The following is a 24280-nucleotide window of genomic DNA, read 5'->3' as shown; positions in this document are numbered from 1 at the left end:
TTTTTTTTTTTTTTTAACTTAGATATGTGCAAACTGGGACTAAACATTCTGTAATAGCCTCTCTGATAAAGAAAAATTATTGACCTCCTAGAATTTCACTGGAAGTCATGTTAGCCAGTTCTTTAATTGTCCCCGGGGCTCCCTTTTGAACCCCTGCTAGTATTTCATTAAATATTATGCCAGAAATGAGAAATGGTGCTTTTGGAGAAGTTGCACTGGTATCAGAAAAATAAATAACTTCCCAGATATGGCTATGTTTTCCCCTGTTTATACATCCAAAGATTGCCTCAATCCATTAGGCAGTTTATGTATGCAATTCATAAAAACTGGCAATTTCTTCATGCTTTGATTATCTATCATGGCCTGCAGTCTTTCAGAGTAACTGTTCTTATAAGTTAGATTCCTCATGAATGCTGCTGTTCCTTCTCCATTTCTCAGGGTAGGACTTTACTAGAAAACTTTTTCTCTGCTTGTGCTTATATTCCCAAATAACTGTGCAGTGCTGGTGTTTTCTTCTCTATTATATATTATTTAATTTGTCTTTGGACATCTAATATATTTTAGATTTTTTTTCCAGATTATTTGAATATAAATAGGCTTATATATGTATGTGTGTGCACACATGCATAGAGAGTTGTGTTTACCCTGTTAATACACCCAGACACACATCTATATATACATAGGTATGCATAGAAAGATATATAACCAAGAGCTGGAAATTATCCCCTGCAAGACCTCAATGGAAATAGACCTGCTGAGGGTGGATTGTTACCTACAGTTCCGTTTGAAGGTTTCTGTTATTTGGTTTATCTATCACATCTGTTTTATAGCTGGATTATTGGCTGTCAGGACCAAGGGAGAGGGACCCAGATGTGTGAGATGGGGGCTCTTGCCATTCCCATGTTACCTGGTGCTGTGGGTTATCTGTGCCTGGGATATCACGTCCYAATTCTGCAGGGTCCTTCTCCAAACCTGCTCCCCACACTCATCCTCCTGCTCAGGGCAGCCGATCCCTGGACCCAAGTGGATCGCTTCCCATCCCTGTCTCTTGTGGTCCCTTATGAAGTGTGGTAGCTCCCAGAAATGCRCATCAGTAAGATGAAATGTGATGCCCACTGCCTTTGACACCTACTAATGAATTTATGGAGAATTTCTGGTGAACATCAGAGCGTTAGTCCTCCTGGATGGCGAATTTCCTTGTTACAGTGTGATCCACGTAGTACCATTTAGCAAATGACTTTTCTCCTGCTTAGCTGCTCTGTGCAACAGTTTGACAGTACAGTGATCTCATCAATGATCTCATCAATTATGTCTAAATGTGTATAAATTTGGAACATTCCTAAGTGTTTATAAAGCTCTTTGAGAGGATTTTCAGCTATTATTACAAAAATGGTCTAAATGAAGTAAAGCAATTTCCCCATCTCTCAGAGTTAACAAAGTAAGTTGCTGCTCTTCTTTTTTATTTCAGGAAACAGAAATAGATTTAAACTTAAACGTTAAGTAAATTTATGTTCTTTATCTAAAAGGTTTTAATAGGATTATATTGCAGTCTTATGATTTTCCATCATATCTCTGTCCAGCMTGCCAGCAACTGCCTGCTAGCTTTTTCTTCCAACTGATTTTTGTCTGAATCAGTCTTGATCTGTTGGAGCTAAAATGCTACTGGTCCCTGTTCATCCATATCCAAGTCCTAACTTAAAACTAGTGCGTTCCAGTGTACAGCCTATATGTGTAACATGCCTGTCACTGTGTTTACTTAATTTGACTCTAAAATGGTGGGTCAGATTTTGCAAAAGGAGAAGTGAAATATCCTTCGATGTTCTTTTGTGAATCTCATAGTTGTGATTTATTGTAAAAATGTGATCTTTGGAAAAAAGAATGTTACACAAGTGTTTCAATTTTAAGGAATTAATACAAACTCTCTACCCTCTTTTTTTGAAAAAGATTTCACATAAAGTCTGAAACACAGGAATAACAATATAAAAATATTAGTCATTTGAGTAGGCAGTACTAAGTATACATACTGGACCTTTTAAACATCGGTTAATTTTACTGATTTTAATCATTATTATTGCCAGATATTATTATTATTCTACATTCCACTATTTGGAGTGCATTTGCAAATGGAAAGGCAGCTCCAGGAGTCTGCTGGGTTCTTTTTAAATGAATGTTCTTTATTTTAYGTGAAGTATATTTTTTCCAAGGCAAGGAATTCAAGTAATATTGGAAAGTGTCCTAACTGAAGTCCTTAAATGTGTGAAATTTGTAGGAGAAACTAAGCTGTTTTCTGTTCAATGCTGAAACCTGGCATCAGAGAAACTCTAATGTTCCCACAGTTGTAGAAGATATAAAAAGGCACATTGTTACTTGCTCTCGTATATGAATATTGAAGGAGTCCAGTTGGTTTTAGTGATATTTAAGTTAAAGGTAGGCATAAATATTTGCAGGATAAGACATTTTAATTTGAGATTAGTAATTTAAAAGAGAAGGGAGATTTCCTGGATGTGTATGTCAAAATGCATTGTTTAGCAATATATATATATGCTCCTGGTCTCTGAGTGTGCATAGAAATTCCAGACAAAGTAAGTCTGTTTTGCTGAAAGGATAAAAACAATATGATAGGGGAAGTTAATTAGAATCAGACTATGGCATAATTATTATAGACAAATATAATATAAACAGGAAGTGCTATCAAGCATTTGTAAATGATTTGTGTTTGCAGTGTGTGATCTGACGGGTAGGCAGTAACGTGTGTGTGACACGGGCACGCCACTGAGGATACAGGCGCATGGGAACCTACCTCTGTCTTCAGAAGTATCTTCATCTGATTTTCTTTTTTGTAGAGTTTGAATTCCCTTTTCATGTCTGAYGCTAGAATTTAAACTTTTAAGAAAGCACTGTCTATCCTCACCAGTTCTGCAGCCTTCACAATGTGCTGAACTCCGTTAAAGTGCCTCCCTGTCATTTCCGTTGGAATGCCGTGATATATGTGTGCTGTGCACGGGATTGTGTGATTGTGCCTTTAGTGGACAGATGGATTTTTTTATTATATTGATTTGCTATGTATTACGCTTCTTAAATTGTAGAGTCTGTATTTCGGAATTGAATGAGCAAATAATAGACTGAAAAATTAAAGCTTTCAGTCTGGTTGACACAAGCARAATGAGCACTGGGCATATCTTTAGAAATACTGTTGGCATTTTTTTATCTGATGGCTTTATATAGATGATATATCACGGTTCCTTTCTAATATAATTGCGTAAAAACTATTCTCTTTTGCTTTGCAGTATTTTATTTATGTACATATATATATATGACCACAAAAAGAAAGAATTCACCTAGCAATTTATAAAAAGACAAATCAGTTCCATATACTGCAGTAGATAATAATAACACCTACAGCATTCAGGTCATGATTCAACACGGCACTTCACTGCATGATTATAAGTGGTTTGCTGGACTGGGGCATTACTGAATGAAATTTCAACAAAAGCATTTGTTAAAATTTGAGTTGGTGGTATTCGAGGTGGTGGAAAGGAAAGACAGGCTGAAAACAGAACCACTTTATCCCTAGCATCTGAGGTCTCTGACACTGACAGGAATATATGTAAGAACGGTCTATATTTGTACATAACATCATGATTTTCTTTTTGTTGGAATAAATCAGTGCAACTCCATTCATGTTATTTACGAAGGATCAATTTTTATGAGTTAATGATAGCAGCAGTAAAGTTAAACTATTTGAAACAAATAAAATGAAAATTTGAAAGATGACCAAATGAGCAAATACAATCAATCTACTTAGTAAAGCCTGATATAGTATATAAGAAGCTTTAATATACCTGTACACGTTACCTGTCTTATTTAACCTTTAAACAGAATGTGATTTCTTTTCATTGTAACAGATACTCCATCTTCATAGGTGAGACGTAGTCACTGTGTACAGTTGTTTTTTGTGATGTACAAACTGTCTCTGTAGCTTCAGTACTACATTCCCTAACTTATTTACTCGGGGAGGAAGGTATATTATCAGGTTTTGTTTCCATATGATTTAATGCAGTGACAACAGTCTCTAAAGAAAATTCAAATAGCAGAYAGTAGTTTCACAAGACCATTATCTTTTGATTGCAGAACTTTAAAGTATTTCCCAGACCAGCTGATGAAGTAAATAATTGTTCATCCTCTGTATTATTACTGCCACCCTGCCTGGATCTCGGTGGGGGACTAAAGGGAAACAGAATTTTCTTAGGGTGAATTTTATGAAGAGAAAGATATTTGTCTAGTGCTTAGCCAGGAACTGAATCACTGGAGGAACTATTTACTCCTAATTTTCCTTTTATTGTTCTGAAGCCTTTATTCCACTCTTTCTTCTTTTTTCTCCACTTTATCCTTCCTCAGTTTTCTTTAGACAAAATAAACAAGCAAACCAACCAACCAACCAACCAAMCAAMCAAACAAACAAAAAAAAAGACCAAGAAAAATCCAAGAACAAATAGGAAGTTTTAAAATCCAATAGATCCGATAGTCATAAGAAAGAATTGGTACAAACACATATTTAAACTCTCCCATATAAATTATGGGTATTACTTTCCATGAGAAGTTTGAGAAAAGCTGTGCCTTAAGTGCAGCAACATAAAAATTCCTTGATTTTGTTCACGAACACATCCATTACTTTACAGCCTAAATGGGAACCCATTGGCATGACAATATGATCGGGCATCAGACCCAACATACAGACTCCCCCTAAGCCCTGATTCAGCCTTGCTAGCTGGGTGAAGCGCGCTGAGAGGCCTAAGCCAGCAGTAAAGCAGATGCACAGGATGCACATCAAGATGTAAAGGAAATATGCTAAAAAGAAGAGGAAGGTCCTAGGACAGTCAGTCTCCAAAGTTTTTTATGAACACGCCAGCAGATAGAATTTCTCAAGGCTTGCCACGTTCTTATCATTGAACGTTTAACTGAGAGCTCTCGAATGACCCAGCCTTTGCAGAGTATTTACTCTGGCTGTGCAAGCTMTCGTGCTTGTGCACCACCGCTGGAAAGTGCAGCCCTTGGAAAACCTGCACTCAAAATGTTTCCTGTTGTCTTGAAGCTAACCATGAAGAAAACACTGGCATACCTGAGTGTGTATCCAATACTGATAAACCTAGAGTCAGGTGCCATTCATGAACATGCTGAGATGTTAAGATATCACTCCAGACATCACTTAATGGACTTGTGCATTCTTCATTAATGCATTCATGGATAGGGTATGTGGTAGCAGCAACTTCTTAATGCGTGGTAGCAAAGCAACTTCTATCTTTTAATTTCACAAATCCTCCGGTTATGTAGAACTGGGGAACAAAACCCTGTCCACCTTCAGAAGAAGTCTAACTTAGGTATATGTGACACAAACTCCTTATATTGTCTCTTTGAAGACAACCTGACTGCAGTAATTGTTAATTCATTATTTACTGTCATACAGGGAAGAGGGGTTGGCAACAGAGCTCTTAATAATAAATTTGGGTATAGTGTAGTCCCTGGAGAAAGCTAGCACCCATACAGCAGAGCCAGCTTTTCTGGAAGCAAAAAAGAGACACCTGAGTTGACTCCCCTCAGACACAGCAAGCTTTTTCAGTCAGACACAGCTTTGTATGTACAGAGCAAATAAGGAATGAAATGTGGGTGATAAATTGACCTGAACATGATTCTAGAGATGTAGAATAACATGTTAAAATCAGACGCTTTAGTATGCTTGTTTGCTCTTATATATATGTATATATATATATATATATTTTTGGGGAGGTGGGTCTTAGAAACAAGATGGAAAGATGACCAGGGATGAGATGGAATTTGTCGTATTTTGCATTACTTCTTAATTAAAAAAAAAAAAAAAAAAAAAAAAAAAAGATTTTCAGGAACTAATCCAGATAATGGACCCAGAACAGACTGGATACCTTGATTATCATAGATTTAGCAATAGATTTTAGATAGATTTATCATAGATTTATCATAGATTTTAGACTTGGTTGAAGAAAAAGAGTTGCCTGTGTTTCTTTTTTAGTTTTTTAAAGTTAGCCTAGTTTACAATGGCGGCAGCAAAGTGCCAGAATATATTTATATAAAATGTTATATGCTATGTAGAATCTTCATCTAAGTAAATGCATTCACATACTTTCCAGCAATTTAAATCTTCCTAATCACTACTTCTAGACTCTTTTCTTCTGAAGCTCAGTTGGAAAGCATTCTTCAGAAGCATCAATCCCCGTGGCTACTGGAGATTTTGAAAACTCCCCCAGAATCACTGCCTTGCTTACATGTGTACAGCAGCAGAAGGGCAGTAGTAACAGTCCATAGCTTTGGGGCATCAGATCTGTTTTCCTGATATTCTGCAAAAGAGCTGTTTCTAGTTTTACCTGTTATTTTTTATAATAGCACAATGGTCCAAAATATATGTAGTATGCTGCGTAAAGATTGCATATTTTCCTTGGCATAGCTTTGATACCTTCTGAATTTGTAGTCTCCTTTTAATATCTTCCTCTAAAACTATTTAACCTGTATACAGATAGGTATATGCTGAATCCTGCAGTCAAAACTTCTGTTTACTATGTCAGCTTCCTTAGACAGAGACAATATTGCCAATACTTTTTCACTTRCTGAATTCTACTAAGAAATAACTCAAGCTGCTATTTGCATATCTGCTTCCTAGTGTTAAGAACATAATTTTCTGTATCAAATCTCTTTTATGTTTGCATTAATATGTCAACTGACTAATTCTGGGTTCAGCTTTTGTCTTAGCTAGGTTGGCTAGTGTTTTTGAGAGATATCAAAGGAGTCCAGCCATGTCAAGAGAGATACTAGATACACAAAAAGAAGGTCGCATTGAACAGTCCTGAATAGTATGCATTTCTTTGAAATACTTTGATGTTCCTAACTGGAATAGGCTGCATTCCTTTCTGATGGCTCCAACAATAGCTACGTTTGATGCAGCAGCTCAAGTCCCTTCTAGCTGTTTTTGAGGAGGATAATGGTCTGAGTGAAATTCTGGGATAAACTTCAGTAGTTATGACATGTTGTAGAAAGCACAAGTACTGACTATGTCAATATATACAGCTGATACACACACTAARTTGTGTTTGTATCAAGCTGGTTAGGTTCTTTATTACAGATTGTCACACACACACACAAAATAGCATTCTTACCATTCTTACCATTTTAAATAAACATCCTAAATGAAATGATAGCATGAGAGAATGCAGGTAAGGGAAATGCTAAACTTTGTAGATCATGGTCACCATGGGATGACATACCACTGGGGATGAGACAGTAGCTGTGYATGATGTGAGCCTGGCAGGTGTGATTTCACACTTGGAGAATGATTCAGCTCTAAGGAATAGGTAAATTAYGGAGTCTGTGGCTAGTTTGCAGCCTTCTCGTGATAGAAAACAGCTGCAAGGTAGCCTGAGTGTCAAGGAATCCTTTCCAGTGGTGTCCTGAGTAATGACACCAGCTCCATCACCGTGGCTCACTCACTTCTGGAAGAGGCAGATTACAGGTTTTGCAAATAAAAGAAGACTTTTTTTTTTCCCCAGAAGTCTCTTCATTCTTATTATTCCTTCAGGAAATCGTTCAGTCAGAAGAGACCTGGAAGGAGGAATGAGAAGAACCAGAACCTGTAAACAATCTGGGCCCTCAGCCAGAGAGCACTGAAACAACACAACCCCCCACCTCCTTCCTCTCACTGGAGGTCCAGCACAGCGCAGTGCTCAGTCAGATCTGCAACTGTGCTGAGATTCTCTGTCAAATTGAGATTCTGTGTTTGTTTCTTATCAGACACCCCTGTTTTTAATGTACTCAATTTACAAGAGAAAAGATACTTTTATTCTAACTGCTAATGCTAGAGATAGCTCCTGAAGCAGGTTCAGCAAGCTGGATTTTGTCAGTATTATTCTCCGTGCAAGTCTATTGCCTTCAAATTATGCCTCGAGTAAGATGCGTGCCATTTGCAACTCATTCATTCTACAGGACTGAGGGGAGAAACACAATAAAAAGACTGTGATGTTATGGAGTGGTAGACATGACTCTTGAGTCGCTTAAAGGASCAGGTCTATGACGTGAGATATACTTTTTCTTAGTCACTTTTCTTTCAGTTTTCAGAGCAAACATTTTCAAAGATAAGCATTGGTAAGTGAATGTCCTGCCAGATGTCGTATCTTGCTTTGAAGATTGCTAAAATTGTTTAAAATTGAATATAACTTTGTTTTAAATTAGGTGGGTCATAAATGGGTTAATGGAACAAACCAATTAAGAAGACTGCTTCTGTTATTGCAGTGTGAAATATTGAAGGTAATAACATGGTCCAATTTCAGTGGCTGTTGATCTTCCAACATTGTTTGCCATTTTAGTACATTTTTTTCATGTAGTATCACTATGATAGTTTAACTCCAGGGATTCCCTCCTCCTTCCCTTTTCTAATTCATTTATTTTATAGGTGGCAGAGATCCTTACAGATAAGATCAGAGAAAACTGGAAAGATTTTCATAAGACTTTGCAATCCTATGATCCTAAGTGTACCGGCACTATTAGCAGAAGTCATCTAAGAAAAATTCTACAAACATATTGTCCCTCTTTGTCCGATCAACAATTTATGAGGTAGGTTGATGGTATATGAATTGCAACAGATTTAGTGTAACTTCTTTTCTTGCTGTGTATTTCTTCCTGTATTTGAATATATAGCTATAGCTGCAGTAGTTGGGATTTTGGTTGGCCTTAAGCTTATAGAAAAGAAAAAGTTGATGAAAGATGCTTCATTCCGTATGTGGTCAGTTTATGGTAAATCCTTTATGTATTTACAAAATTCTGTATTGAATTGAATTCTGTATTGTATTCTCATGAGTTTGACATAATTGAACATTTCAAATGTAAGACAAGTCTTTTCTACAAAAGATGAAGTGGAGATCCAAGCTATTATCAAATATTATTTAGCATTTCCAAACACAATGTAATAAAAARTACTTAAGTTAATATTGTGCCTTTACTCAATAGATTATTGCTGTAATGAACAAAGAGATGAATTTTAGCACTGCCAACATGAAATCTCATTTTGAATATCAGCAGAACCCGAAACTGAGGAACATGGGGAACATACAGTCAAAATATTTATATCCAAAGAGGAGGGAACAGTACTAGGTGTTTGTGGCAATAGAAATTCGTTTAGRTTATAATCTGGTTTAATCTGCTCTCCCACAGACTCTAGCCTTCTCTGTTTACACTCAGTRACTTTCAGAAAGATGTGGAATTCTTTCCTACCTTTGATAACGCAATAGGAAAATCAAATAAATCAGTTCCATTCTGACCCTCATAACCCAGTGTCTTGCTGATCATTGTGAGTGAGGAGCAAACACAACAGCATCAGTAGGAAATGGCTTTTGGAAAATAATCTTTGATCCTGAAATATGAATGAGCATGAGCTTGATCAGTAAGACCAATTCCACTGTATGCATTTTCCTTTCTGTAAATATCTTAGAGAAAACTTTGGATGTTATACATTGGGTTCATAAAAGTCATGTTTCCAGCACAGTGTGTTATAACTATATGCTTTTATCATCTGTCAGTTTTATAGCTCTGTGTTGTATGCTATATAATCACTGGTCATTGATCATGAACAAGTAATTATCCTTTGAATTACCTGGGACTCAGCAGTTATCCAATTTTCTAAATAATGTTTCTACCGTTATTTGTGTCAAAGAAAGATCTCTCTTGAAAGAGAAGTCAGGAATTGCTGTCACTTTGAATTGTAAAGTGGCCTTTTCTTGAAATTCTAAGCATTCACTGTAAGAAAAATAATGTAGAGGAAAAGGCGGTGAGAGGCTCTTTTTGAGGGTTTAATTCATTCATCATTGTGGTCAATGGCTATTTTGCCTTTGATTTAAAAGGATGCAAGATAAATCCTGTGAGATCCGTCTCACCAAGTCTAGCAACTCAGGTTGTGTTCCAGCAAAGGAAGAAGAGTGTATAAGACTTTCTGGATTCCTATTATGGTGAATATTGAGCACTGTCAAACTGCAGCACTGCCAAACAATGCAGCAATCTGTGTTTCTCAAACCCAGGCATGTTTCCCCATGGATGGGATGAGCTTGTAATCTTCTGATAAGAGCAGCATCTTAAAAATGCATGTAAAAGATAAAGTTTGAATTCCATTGAMAAAGACATTCAGGGACATCAATTGCTATATATTCTTGTATCGACCATGTTCAGTCCATGAAAACAGAGTCTCATTCACACTGTATTAGTTGTTCCCTAGAAAACATTTCTGAAAAACCCTGCTCTTAGCAATACCATGTACAGCACCATGTTCCAGAGAGAAGAGGACCATATTGAGGATGAAATTTAATTTTTTAGTAAGATGAAGTGGGGATTTGTACATAACAGTTTAATAATCTACTTGATTGGAGAAATGTTTTGTATTAAAATAAATGAATAAAAGATAGCTAATTAAGTTAGAATGGCTCAGTCACAGCTAAAGAGGTGTTTTGAAAATATCTACTAGGTGATAATCTATTTTTACAGTTACCATTCAGTGATTTAGATGATTCCTTAAAAACATATTTTTACTCACATCATTTTTATCGATCTATACATTTTTTTTCATGGTACTAATTTTTATGTTAAACCTTATTTAAAACTACCCTAAGAAAATRCTGTGGATTACACAGAGAAACAGTGGATGGCACTGTTCGTTCACTGCTCTAAAGTAGAGATACCACATTTAAAATGCTGCATTTTAAAATAATAAGTAAAGAAGATGTAATTGACTCTATTAAATGCACACTTACTGGGTTAAAACTGACACACTTGTGCCGAGAATGTTATGACATTCCAGACTGGGGATTTAATATGGGTATTTTTGGGAATGCAAGGTTTCGGAGCAAAAGGTGATGAAGTGACTGAATTACATTCTGAATTCCAGTGGTTCAGCTACATCAGTCTTTTTTTATTTGAAATGATACCTCAGCTTTGGGGGGCTCCTACTGTATTTGGACTTTTGCATTGATGTGACTCATCCTGAGGCACTTGAGGACAATACTGCTGTCGTTGCAGCAGAATAACTGGCTTCTCCCAGATGGCTTCCTGTGAAATGACATTCAGACTGGAAAACACTTTTTAAGGGCATTTGGAAGCCTTTTATGGATTATGCTCACAAAACAGATGTTGTGCTATGGTGTTCACAGACATTTTCTGTGTGAAGGCTACACTTGTTTTAACTGAGCAGGGCTTAGCAGATACTCAGAAATTGAGATTCTTTCCTCTCTTTTTCATCCCTCTGACACTTTTTCTCCTGCAGTGTGTATGTTATGGATTAGACTTCTCAAAAGAAACGGAAGCTTGCTTTTTTTTTTTTTTTTTTTTTCCTTTTCTATTTACTTATTTGAGAAAGAAGGTATAGGTGTTAAGTTCCAAGTATTTTTTAAGGTGTTTTTTAATGGCAGTATAAATAGAACGAGCGCTGTGGGTAAGCTGAGTGTAGTGAATGCTTTGCTTCCTCAGTACAAGTACAGGAGCCTTCTACTTTCGTCCAGGAATGCCCAGAAGCTTTATGAGCATGAGTGAAACCTTGGAAGGCTGAGCTGCTCAGTGAAGCAGTGACATGGTGTTGACAAGGGCTCTGATTCATGTGCTCTGCTAATTTATACTGGAATGATTTAAGGAGGTAATTTAACTGGCCCAGAGAGCTACTCACCCAAACACCCTGCTGGAAGTTGCCTTCAGCATAACAGAGGGTCTGTACAGACAGCGAGTCTGCTCCTGAGCTGCTAGAGTTCACAGCCAGCAGTATTAATTTAAGCTGCAAGTGATTTAATTTTACATTTGTATGTCAGACTGCAAGTTATGGCAAACAGGGGCTTCCATTCATGCTTTCTGTCAGGTATAGTCATGCAGTGGCCATGTTCTCACCTGCTTCTTCCACTGTTGCATCCAAATTTGACAGGCCAGTGTCAAGTGAGACAAGTCTCTTCCAATTGACCATAATATAATCCAAGTGTTAATGATGCTGAGTATTCACTAGGGATAATGTCTCTTTAGGCTCCTTCTAGAGTCAGTGGAGCTCCTCTAAATAATCATTCAGTGTTTAAGCTGGTTCCTAATTTCTCTGTAAGCTATAAAAGAGTCCAGAAAGGCTAGTTTACAAAACCTAAAGATAGCCTTGAAATAGTATTCTTAGCTGAAYAAGGAAAGCAAATGTGTTCCCGAGATCATCTTTGCCTTCAGTCATTTGTATTATACATTGTTTCCAATCTCCTGAGTTATTTTAAATTCTTATTTTATCCAGGTTATGCTATAAATATCGAGATAATTCTTCTGGTGGGATCTTTTACAATATGCTTTTGGATAGCTTAAAGGTTGCTGTTCCTCCTGATGTCTTAAATGGTATTGGCTTTTCAAAGGAAAGCCAACAAAGAGAAGAAAAAAGGCAAACAGATCCTTCCAAAAGGTATGCTATTTATACCRTTTTCAATGTAATAAAATATGTATAGAAAAGATATTTTCAGAAAGATTGAGAATACATACTGTTTGTTTAATGGTAAGTACTGTCCTAAGCTGATCTCTCATTTCACAGAGATCTATTCAAAGCTGTACAACATTCAAAGCATTGCATCAGGTGTGCAAACATGTACAAATCATTCATTAAAGACTCTCAGATTCAGGCAAAAATGGTTGAGCTCTTGGCATTACAGGGCCCGTGAGGACTGTAACTTACTGCATCATTCATGAGTTGAAGTTTTACCCTCTAGATAACATCTGACACGTAAGATTGTAATCCAGTGTGGCTCARTTGCTCAGGAGCTGGATTTGAACATTCTTAGGAGACTGGGAACTCTTCTCCGTCTGATGTTTGTCACTCCTGCAGGCAATCATCACAGCTTCCAGCTGAAACAGCATCATTGATACTTGGCACCATGTCACAAAGATGTATGAACCACTGATTCTTTTCCCTTCTGCTTTTCAACATATGGAAATTCCTGTGTAAAACTACATAACCCCAGCTTGCTCACYCACTCCTTACAGGGTCTCTGCTCCAGCCCCTTCACCAGCTTCATTGCGCTCCTTTGGACACCCTCCTTTACCTCTGTGTCTTTCTCGTGGTGAGGGACCTCAAAATGAACACAGTATTCAAGGTGCAGCCTCACCAGTGCYRAGTACGGGAGGACAATCACTTCTCTGGTCCTGCTGGGTACACTGTTCCTGTCTTGCCTTATTTTGAGGGTGGTATTTCATAAAGAAGAGAATGCTGTGTGCAAAGCTCACATTCTTGTCAACAGCTCTCAAGAGAGGGGAGATCTGAAGTCACAGATTCTGTCAGTGATGCACCTTGCCTCAAATTCCCCGCAGACATCTTTGTTTCCTCTTCAATTGTCTGGTCTTTTTGTACTTCCTACATCTGTATTTGAATGCCCTTCAAAGCAGCTCTAGAGGTTGCCTGTCCTCAGAACTCACAGCTTATTCCTGTGGCTCAAAAAGCCCATTTCTGTTGTCTCCATTTTGTTGTCTCAGAGCTTTGCCACAGAGCATCTACACACTTCTAAAAAGAAACCTGAGGGCTGTAAGGACACCAAATATGGACAATAAACAATGACATTGGAACTCTGATTCAGGACTACACTTAATGCAGCCTTCAGCAGCAACCTTGTATAATAGGATGTAGGCCCGCCATGACTTTCATGGTTCTGTAATTGACAGAAAGTAATTGGCAATGGCAGTTTGACATTTGAATGGGCAATATGAGGAATCCAGCAGCAGGTTTTGTGACAGGACACACTCACAGGACAGCTCACACTCACCGGAGTCCACTTGCCCTTTGCCAAATTCTACTATAGCAAGTGAAAATAGAGCAGAAATGTACTACCCGTGCTCTAAAGCCTCTCAGTCGCTGGGACATCCTTCCCTCCCTCTCTCTCTGGGGTCTTGAGAAGTTTCAGAGCCTTTAGGATATTTTAAAGAAGGCAGCAATTTGCCATTACCTTCTTGCCAAAGTGGCTTTTGCTGAGAGGACRTAGACTACTTTATGTTGTGCTGTCAGTCATGACCTGTTGAGAAATGGTCAACTATTTGAAACTATTCCCTGACAACCTGTCAGCAATTCATGTGACATCAGTTCTTGGGCAGATGGCTTGAATCACTTTACCTGGTCAGGACAGCACAGAACTGAGTCAATCCATTGTGCAGAAAGCTGGTAAATGTACTAGGAACATACCAAGTTGGATCTTTTGGCATCATACATAGGCATTTTTAAGAATTCAAAACAGAAACTTCAGATTGTGGGTTCCTGAATTGGTCAGTGCCTTGAATCTATTGCAGATCTTAGTTCCTCCTCCTGTATGTATGAGAGCTAGCTTACATCTTCCCTTACATTCCTCTTGATCTTTTCTGATGGTGACATTGATAAAACTGATCACTCCAGCCTGGCCAAAGCAATTGAGCATCTTTTATACCTTTTAGCCTAGAATTCAAGACTTCTGCCCTCCTCCTGAAACTGCTCACATAAAACTTAGGCACCCAACTAATCTTAATATTACTTTTCTTTTTGCCATGCTGTTGATGCTAGGTGGCTGTAATCCACCAAATTATGAGAAATCATGATTAGTAATGGGAAAGGAAGACTGCAGGAAAGTAAATCTGGATTCTTTCTTACCAAAGTGGTCATTTAGGACCAACAGTTTGCAATAGGTAATCTTTAGAGTTTTTTAGCTGACTGTCTCTGAAAGGCTTTTGTAATTCACTTTTGCAAGACAACAGGAGATAGCCAAGACTTTAGCTCTCTCCATGTAATGTTTTTGGGAATGGCATGTTCTCGTGGTGCTGTTCTAAGATCATCCCTGAAGTAGAACGGGAATTACACTTAATCAGGAAATCCAACTGTTTTCTGCAAACTGAGAAGTTGTCCCTCCTGTCTAGGAGGTCAAGAGTGATCTATTTCCTGTTGATAGAAACAGATCTTTCAGAGATTTCCTGAAGTTGATTTTATGGAGAGGTCCAGTGCCATTTGTACTGAAAGAGTGTCGCAGTAGAGAGCTGTCCAGGTAAAAAAATGTAAATGAATCACCTAAATACTGTCAACATTACTGTCAACAGGACACAGTACACCAAAATGAGAATACATCAGTGGCCTCACTAATAGGTACTYCTGTCTCCAGCTTCTGCTGAGCCGCTGTCTGAGCATTTTCCATATCATCAGCAAGTGTTATGGCATGCAGGGCTGTGTTACAGTCGCTCGGCAGTTGTTAACCTTTAAATGAAGAACTTTGAGACCCAGCTCCAGCAGGATGAAAACGTGCAGGGAGTGGGATTTGGCATTTCTCCTCGGGCAAATGTACATGCAGATTATTACTTAGAGGTAGAAAAATGCTGCTTTTYACTGAATGCTTCAAGGTGGCAGCTGGGCAAGAGATGGCAGGTGGTGAGCCCAGGGAAACACCTATGCTGATTGCTTGGCTGGCTGCTAACGAATGGAACAGATAATGGCGTGAGCCTCCCTGGCCTTCCCAGCTTGGAGGCCCTCTCCTTTCCGACCATTAGTGCCACAAAACTTGCTAGCATGCATATCTTCATTTTTCATTCAGTTTTGACTGAAATGGGTAGACGGCTCCAATTCTGGAGGGAAGACTGACAGACATGTGGATTAAAAGATTGATTGCTTTATTCTCATTTCCTTAGGATAGCAAGGTAAAAGTGGTGCGGGTTGGAGAAGAGTACGGTTCACAGTATAAGCTTGCCTGAAATCAGGAGAGATCTCAGGAATCCCTAGTGGCTCTTGTGTCTCTTAACACGCTTTGAACTCTTTTGTGACTGTGTAATTACTGCCTGAAAGCAGGAATAGATTTCTTAGAAATATGTCAGTAACTCTCTAGTTCTTCTCCTGCCCCCGCCCMCCCTGTTTTAAAAAAGTAGGTAGTGCATTTGCTTTTCTGTATAATTCTGGAAGTTTTGTATCAAATCTGAGAACATTTTAGCCAGTTCTTTAAGTATAGATTTCAATCAATAGCAATATTCTGTATTTTTTCTTTCCTTATTTGTTATTAGTATTCATTGTTCAAGCCACCTGCTTACATTTTACTTCTTTATTGAAAACCAACATAAAACAAAAGCTTTAAGTATTTCATATCCCTCCATGTCATCTGTCGATAGTCTTCTCTTCCTGTTGATTAGCAAGCCAAAATTTTCCCTTAATTTGCTGAGGCATTAGTGGAATGACTTTTTATTATTCTTGATATTTTTCATATGAAATCTCATGTTTTGTCATGGACATTCAGATTTTGCCCATATATGCTCTCTTATACCATGGCAACATGTTTTACTTCTGTGCTGCCAGCTCTTAGACCCATTTCATATGAAATGCTGGTAACTTGAGTACATAGAAATCTGCTGTTTCACTATCCTTCCTTCTTCCTTTTCCAAGAGTCATGAGATCTGTCATTCTTGCCCAAGTTGTACTTCACCTTTTCAAGCAGTATTTCTATGTTAGTTAGGGTAAAATTTAGAAAGACGCTCCCTTCACCAGGTTTTGTGATATCAGCAGAATTCACTGATACGTTCTGGTAATCTATTCTGGTAATCTGTCATCATTGCCCAGCTGATTACAACCAGCTCGATTCGCTAAGATGATTTTGCTCTTTTTTTTTTTTTTTTCTTCTAGAAAAATGTCCAAATCTCCAAAAGCATCAAATCCAAATTCTGTTTTCCCTTGTGGTGTTACGTAGTAGGTATCCCACAATTTTGGCACCCGTATTCCTGTAGGCTTTTATGACTAGAACTCCTGGTAGGTTTTAATTTACCAAATCATAAAGTTCTCTAAGATTCTTTCCAATGATCTTGCTGTAAAGGACAACATATCATTTTTGTCAGCTCAGCTGTCCATCAGGAACAAGCTCTTTACTTATCCCAGTCATGTGAGTTATCCATTTAATTTATAATTCCGGTTATTTTAAGACTTCTATCTCCTGTTGCTTATGCCATATGTTTTTTTATATTTACATACATTTACTTGTATATATTTATTTATATATTTTGTGTATATTTATTTAAATGCATGTATTTGTTATTAATAAATATTAATATAATTAACTAAAATTTTGATCAAGAATTTAAGTATGATTATTATGGAGCATTTATAATAAATATTAAAATGATAAACATTTTAAAAATATTATTATGTATATGCATTATTATGAATATTATTGGAAGTGTAGAATCATCAATAASCATTAGTATTTATTGAATATTTACTATTTATTTAACATTTCATAGTCAATTATAGTTAAATAATGTATATTATATATTTATGTTTTTATATATGTGCAACCACCTTATTAGGTGGACTGATCTATTCTGCCTGGTTTTCTTTTTTTATGACAGCTATGTATAGCCCAGTGTCGCCTATTTTTAACCTCTCAGCTAAATTTCTATAGTTTATATTTTCCCATGGGCTTTTATGACGGCTCCTTTACTTAATCTTAATCCAAGGCTTCCTCACTAGATCATTCAGAATACAGAAAGCTTTTTACTTTTTGTTGGGATGGATTTTACTTTTACTGTGTAGCCCATGGAAGTATAGATTCCTGCTGARGACATCCTGAATGTCAGTATCTCAAACTTTAATTAAGAGGAATTGATATAAGCAACAGCTGAGCTTATCTTCATCACCTACAATGTGGTTACTTTTTCATCTCTGCAGGGTCATTCATGACAAGACCTTTGGGGATAAGCCAAGGAATATAGTGGGCAATGGAGTGGGGTGGGGAACGTAATGCTTTGGCAACCTCCTGCATTCAGGCAAGAGAGCAAACAAACATCTCAGGAGACCAGGTCCCCTCAGCAGATGGGTCCATCTGGCATCCTCAGGAGGGAGCCACCAATCACTGTCATCCTGATCACTCTTGGGAGGCTTGGAGTTAATCCTCTGTGCGCTGCTCACATCAAAGCAAAACTCTTTTCATGAACATATTTTCAGAACGAGAGTTAAAATTTTAAGATTATCTTCAGTTTTAGGGAATACCATAAAACATACTTAATAAATCTATAAAAATAAGACTGCTGAATAATTCTACCGTTTTCTTATAGGGTAATACATGCTTTCAGACTTAACAAAAATAATTGTTTTAACTTCCCTTTTCATGAGCTATAGTAAATCCATAGCAGATGGAAAATAGATAAAAGTGGGACTCATTACATACTATTTTATTTAATTTCTTTTCTGTCTTTACAAGTTATTAAAAATTTAATTCTGACTTGCTTTAATGGCTTACTGATGAAGGTTGTGGTATTTTATCAGGAAGAGTATATAGTCCRTATCTATGGACTTTCTTATAGGATCTGAGAAAGAAAAAGGTATTCTGGCCATTTTCATAATGGAAAGAAGTGGTGGTGATTTACTTGGGATTCATGAAGAGGAAGTTTCACCTTCCCAGAAAGAGAAAAAACTTCATAAGAGACATTTTCTCCTTTAAAAAAAAAAGACTCATTTGTTTCATTCATAAGAAGTATGGTAACTTCTGGCAACTTATGGCATTTTATGGCAACTGAAACTGAACATGTACTAAAAGATAATATGTTTCCTTAGCTGATGTAGTGTGATGACCTAACCAAGCTTGTGATTGAAGGTATAGGATCTCCGTTTGCAAAATAAATACTTCAGAGCAGTATCATTCAGCTTTTATTTTCTTCTGTAAAACAAACTATACTTAAGAAATGGTTGCATGATACAGGCCTTGGAAGCAACATGTGCTTTAATATGATCAACCTCTCTTTCTGCATGAAAGGAGCTTCTCCCATGTCAATGTCTTGTTTGTCATTAAAGCAGTCTTTCTCATTAATGCTGAATCAAATGTCTGAAGCTACAAAAAATGTGACTTGTCTTCATGCACAATCTTTCAATTTTAGAATGAAACAGATTGAGGATCAAGCTCACAAATATGCCAAGAATAGAACTGTTGATGAAGTAATTGAAAAGCTGAAGGACAAAGTGTTACAACAGGCAGCAGCTATTAAAGACAGCTTTCTTGCCTACAACAAGCAAGAAAATGGGAAAATTACTAAAGTTGGTTTGCGGAAGGTAGGAAAATATTAGAATTTTTTCCTTGCCCTGCATTTTTTCCCAGAAAGATCATTATTGCCTTAGCATTGTATTGGTTCACACAGCTAGAGTTAAATCTTCCAGGATTGTTTCAGTTACTAATGAGCTAAAGAGGCCTCATGCAGGCTTTTATGTGAGAAATAATCTCCACTTTCCTTTAAAAAGACAAAAAAATTGTCATCATGTGGCAGCAGTGCATCTTGAAAATTTCCACTGCTCCCAGGGAGATGTATGAATTAGAACTAGAGAGACATGGATGGGACTTTGGCATCCATTGTCAACCCACAACGCTTCTTTTTTGAGAAGTGAGTGGGCATATCTTAAAGAATTGTTTTTCCTTAATTCAGAGTGTTTAAGCCCTTTTTTGTAAATGTATGGTGGTAGCTGATAGACACATTGTATAGTTGGGTGAAGAACAAGACTGTTAATGGATATGGCATGACCTAAGCTACTTCCATGCCATCGTTCTTGCTCATGTGGGAGGAAACCTCTAGCTATCTGGTAGCCTTTTAGGGCACAGGCTGGTCACCAACAGGAGAAGAAGTGGAATGCAGTTGATTTTACCCCGTTGTCATCTTCCACTGTCAYTACTGGATTTTTGGGTGGCTTTGAATTCTTCGTTAGCTTTGGGTTTGGGTTAGATTTGAGTACAACGTCTCAGTGCAAAAAAGAATCTACAAAAATGAGAATATGTTCAAATAATTTAATTTTTACTTTTTGAGACTTCCAATTGAATTTTGTGTGTGTTTTTCTTGAGGTAGCGTTTTCTGTGCTGTTGCCAGAGCCCCTTTCAGCCTTGACTCCTAATCTAACTCTGCATGCTGTCCTTTGGACAGACTCATGAGGTCRTGCGTTTGGGATGGTAGCTGTGATGCGTGTGCCACCCAGCTGTACATTTCTTTCTTTTCACACATCAAATAAAAAAAAATGCTTTGCTGAAAGTTGACACTGGGCAGGAAAAGAGACATGAGGGTAGTAATATTTCCCTGGTCTACCTAATTTTAAGCAAAGAGCTGCTGCTGAATAGTGTTATGACAGCTATTCATGCTCTATCCTTTGTCCAGGTGTTGAGGGAAGATAAGGAGTCAGCAAGGGTCAGAACAGATCTGTACCTTTGAAAATAGCCTGCACGGTCCCTTGGGACACTTTGTCCCAATCTGTTCTTTACTGTGATTCAGTAAACATTGTCTTCCCATCCGTGTACCAGAGGCTGTGCATATTTTCACCAGCTGCTGTTGCAGGGGCAAATGTAATGACTGAAAGGAGATGACAGAGCTGTAGTCTTCCTTTCTACCCTTCTCAGCACAGACCCAGGAGGTATGTGCTCCACTTCGTACTGGACAAAGGCTCTGTAGTAACTGAGCCTTCCCCTGTGAACGTTGCAGCTGCATCCAGCCTTCTTACCCTCAAGTGAATATCCTTCTGCAGTTGTGTGCTGTGTTGGAAATGAAGGCGTGGGGATAGGGGGACAAAAACATATTTTGTCTTATTATTTTATTATTTCTTTTTATTAATAATAATAAACTTACTAAGAACATAATTAAACTGCAGCCTTCTACTACGAATCTGACAGCTGTGGCACATGCCTTTGGGGCATTGGCTTTGGAACTACRATTGATACTTACAATGTTATCACATTGCATATAAGCAATTGCACATAGCATATAAGTAATTGTACATACTGCACATAGCATATAAGCCTGCAACTAATGCAGTAATGTTCTTTTTCTCACTGTTAGGCTGAAGGAACTCATTCAACCTGCTGCTCTTGCCTCTGCATTCACTGCCTGTGTACAACTCACATTTAAGATATTTGTATAACACCAGCAGCTGTCAAACAGCCAGTCTTTGTGATTTCTTTGTTCTTTTGTTATGCTACAGATGATGCGCTCCTTAAGCTTTGGCARTACACACGGGGTAAAAAGCCATCATCTATCTGCATCCAGAGCTACACATCACYGTGCTGGTCTTGGACCCGGCAAAGTCAGCAGAGTTCAGTTGGGTGGAGTACTGCCCAGGAACTACGCCTGGCTGCTGCTGAAGGCTTTGATCCTTTAAAAAGGGACATGTCTCTTAAAAACGGACAGACTGCTGCATATCTCAGGGAGCTGCCTGAACATGTGCATTTCCAAACAAAAGAAAAACTGAAACTGATTCTCTGTCACTCATGGTCTTTAAATATGTCCACTCCTTTTGCAAGAGAAAGGCGATGTTAACCTCATTGCCCTGGCAGAATTCCAATTTGGGACTTTTTAATTCCTCCTGCTTCGGCTCTTTGACAATTCTGCTGATATGTTCATCCTTGCTTCTCAGCAATTCAGGGCAAGGAGTGACAAACATCTCAGCCACTTCTTGTCCTAGAGGTGGTAGAGGTTGAGCAGTAGATGAAGAGTACCTGGGAACTGGTGGTTAGCACCATTATAGACATCATGGGGTACCTTTCCTGGTCTCCAGCTGCTGCTTCGKGTGCAAGCACATCTTTATCACATCTGCCAGCCTCATACAAATATCTCGGACATATCAGCCCACTGCAGATGGCACTAGGCAGCAGCACGCAGGTGTTAAAACCTGCAGGTAATAAAACCTGGCCCAACAATGTCCTGGTATGTAGGTTGTAAAGCATTTTGGGCCTCACCTGTTTTCTATTGATTCAGTATTCTTGGACCAAATCCTGATTCTGCAGCTGGGCAGATGTGGTGTCCACAACATTTCTTTCCTCAATATCTGGTTAACAAAGTGCTACTCTAATCCACAGAAGAGAGCATTCACCTATAGCAGCCAGGGAGGCTTCTTTACTCCAGAAGTAGAATAGGTTATTCAAACAGTAAATAAGATAATGTGGCAGTCATACCTATAAAAACGGAGTAGCTTTTTTGGTTTGTTATTCCGGTCCAACCAGTAGAAGTGGGCAAATATTTCCTCATTATACAGTGGTCATCAATTCCTCTTCCTTTAAATATGCAGAAAGTATTCATTTTGTGAGCTGTTCAGCACAGGACAATGACCTAGTCTCAGACTTTAATACAGTTTAATCTTGCATGCAATTTGGCAGGGTTTTATCTTTTTTTTTGTCTCTAGATGAAAGTGCTAATCGTTGGGGCTGTAGTCACCCATTACTATTGTGACTGAATCTCTCCAGCTTTGACTGGATTTGTATGGCCAGATATCCTTATCGCCACTATTATGTATTTGATCTGATGGTAAATACTTGTTCAACTGCACATAAAATGTGCTTGCTTATCCAGAAGCTTTACATTCATTGAAAAGAATGATAATTTGCTAATTATTCTCTTCCCTTTTTAACATTCCTTATGCTGTTCAGCAATTTAATGATTTTTTTTTCTTTTAATCTATACAATTAACTAAAATATAATAGCAAGAGTAATTGCTGTAGAAATACTTGGAAAGTCAGGACAGAGCTGTACAGGAGAGTTATAAAGGATATGCCCAAATCAAGAGTTACAAAGCAGCTGAAGGGAATGAAGAGGCTGCAAAAGGATCTATTCAGGGACACAGGAGGTGGGAGAAGGAATAGAAAACCCCTCTACAGGCAACTGGCAGGTGACACAAGAGGAGGATATAGCTGCCTGCTACTCCTGCAGATTATCGTACCCTTTCAGTGGAGACAGAGGTCCCCAGAATGGGTCATGGGAATCACAGAATCGTAGAATCATTATGTTATGGTTGGGATAGACCTTCAGGATGACCAAGGCAGAATGGTCTGACAAGTCCCTGCAAAATGGATTACATCAAATTAAGTGCTGGATCTGCTTTGAAGAGCAGCATGCAGAAGAATTCCTACTTTTAGAATATTTTAGAATATTTAAGGTTGGAAGGGACCTCTACAGATCATCTAGTCCAACCTTCCTGCTCAAGCAGGCACACCTAGAGCATGTGGCACAGGGTGGCATCCAGGCGGGTTTTCCACCCTGTGCCACATGCTCTACTTTCTAACTCATTGTAGCCATACATGGCTCTCTGCAGCATTCCTTGTCCAAGAATCAATTGTGATGGTCCTGTGGTATTAGCAAAAAAATGGTACTTGCAAATTCTACAAATAGCAAAATTCCTTGGTCTGATAAATGAGCTGACTTGATCACTTCTGGTGCTTTCCACTTTTCAGGGGAAGTTAATCTTAGTCTGCTTTTGCTTAAAATGTCTCAGTGCTTTTGCTTAAAATGTCAGTCTCAAAACTACAGTCAAATTTTGCTCTCCGCAAATTTAGTTCAATTCTGTATTAAGCATATATATCTGCATATTAAACAACAAAATAGATGCATCTGTATCTTACTTTATTTCTCTTCTGACAGGTCTTGGAGGACCATGGTATGCCAATGGATGACAATCAATTTAATCTGCTAACAGAAAAGTTAGGATTCCCAGATGGAGGGTTGAGTTATCTGGATTTTGTGGCAATATTTGAAGGTAAATGAACTCTAAGAGCAACACAGCATAACACAAATCTTTCCTAGAAAATGTTTAACTTCCTCTTCAATGAAAGATTATTGGAGAAATTAGGAAGAGATCAGTGGTATGAGTTTTAGAACACTGATGACCTGTAGTTCTTTGACTGTTGATCTACTTAACCTGCTGCATATCTAACCCAGGGCTTGAAGGAAACTGGGGTTTGTGGCATGCGGACAAGTAAAGGCCAGTAAAAGTGTAATGGAGTTAACATACTAGACTGCAGAAAATAATGGATTGGTTTCTCTGCTTATGCAGGTCCTTCTCTTGAGCATTTCTTGCTGCTCTTCACAGTCTTGGGCCTGGGTTGTATCTCGAGTTCTGATAGTGATCTGTTATCTGTTGTTAAGGTAGTATTGCCCAGCAATGCCTTTTTTTTTTTTTTTTTTTCCCCTACCTGAAAGGTCAGGAAACAGTAACTAATCCTTTCAGATACAAAAGATCCATTAGTAAACCTTTAGTGATGGACTTTAGGAGGAGAATATGCAGCTAGAGATCTGTGATGTGATCTGCTTACTTACTGCTCTATAGTTTTAATTTAAAGTATTGCTTTTGAATGTTAAAGTTATTAAGGGAGTTTGCTGCTAGAGGGTGCTGAAATGCCGTTGCCTATAAAGAAATACTTTACTGGCATAGGAAACATCCCAGTGAGATTGCATAGACACAGGTATGTTGTCYGCACACATAATGAGGATGTGGTCTTCACTG

The 24280-nt window shown here is 38.0% G+C and overlaps 1 protein-coding gene across 1 annotated transcript in view; it reads left to right on the top strand.

Annotated features, from left to right (window-relative positions):
• EFCAB6 (EF-hand calcium binding domain 6) overlaps nucleotides 1-24280 on the top strand; it is a 100727-nt gene that overhangs the window by 33101 nt on the left and 43346 nt on the right. Inside the window, exons 12-14 of the mRNA XM_026054269.1 lie at nucleotides 8471-8631; nucleotides 18916-19087; nucleotides 23419-23533. Coding sequence (XP_025910054.1) covers nucleotides 8471-8631; nucleotides 18916-19087; nucleotides 23419-23533 — 448 coding nt within the window. The remainder of the gene's footprint in view (nucleotides 1-8470; nucleotides 8632-18915; nucleotides 19088-23418; nucleotides 23534-24280) is intronic.

The sequence above is a fragment of the Nothoprocta perdicaria genome, unplaced genomic scaffold, assembly GCF_003342845.1.
Source record: "Nothoprocta perdicaria isolate Ctin4 unplaced genomic scaffold, notPer1 scaffold_120, whole genome shotgun sequence".
Taxonomy (NCBI): domain Eukaryota; kingdom Metazoa; phylum Chordata; class Aves; order Tinamiformes; family Tinamidae; genus Nothoprocta; species Nothoprocta perdicaria.
This window is presented reverse-complemented; position numbering and strand designations above follow the sequence as displayed.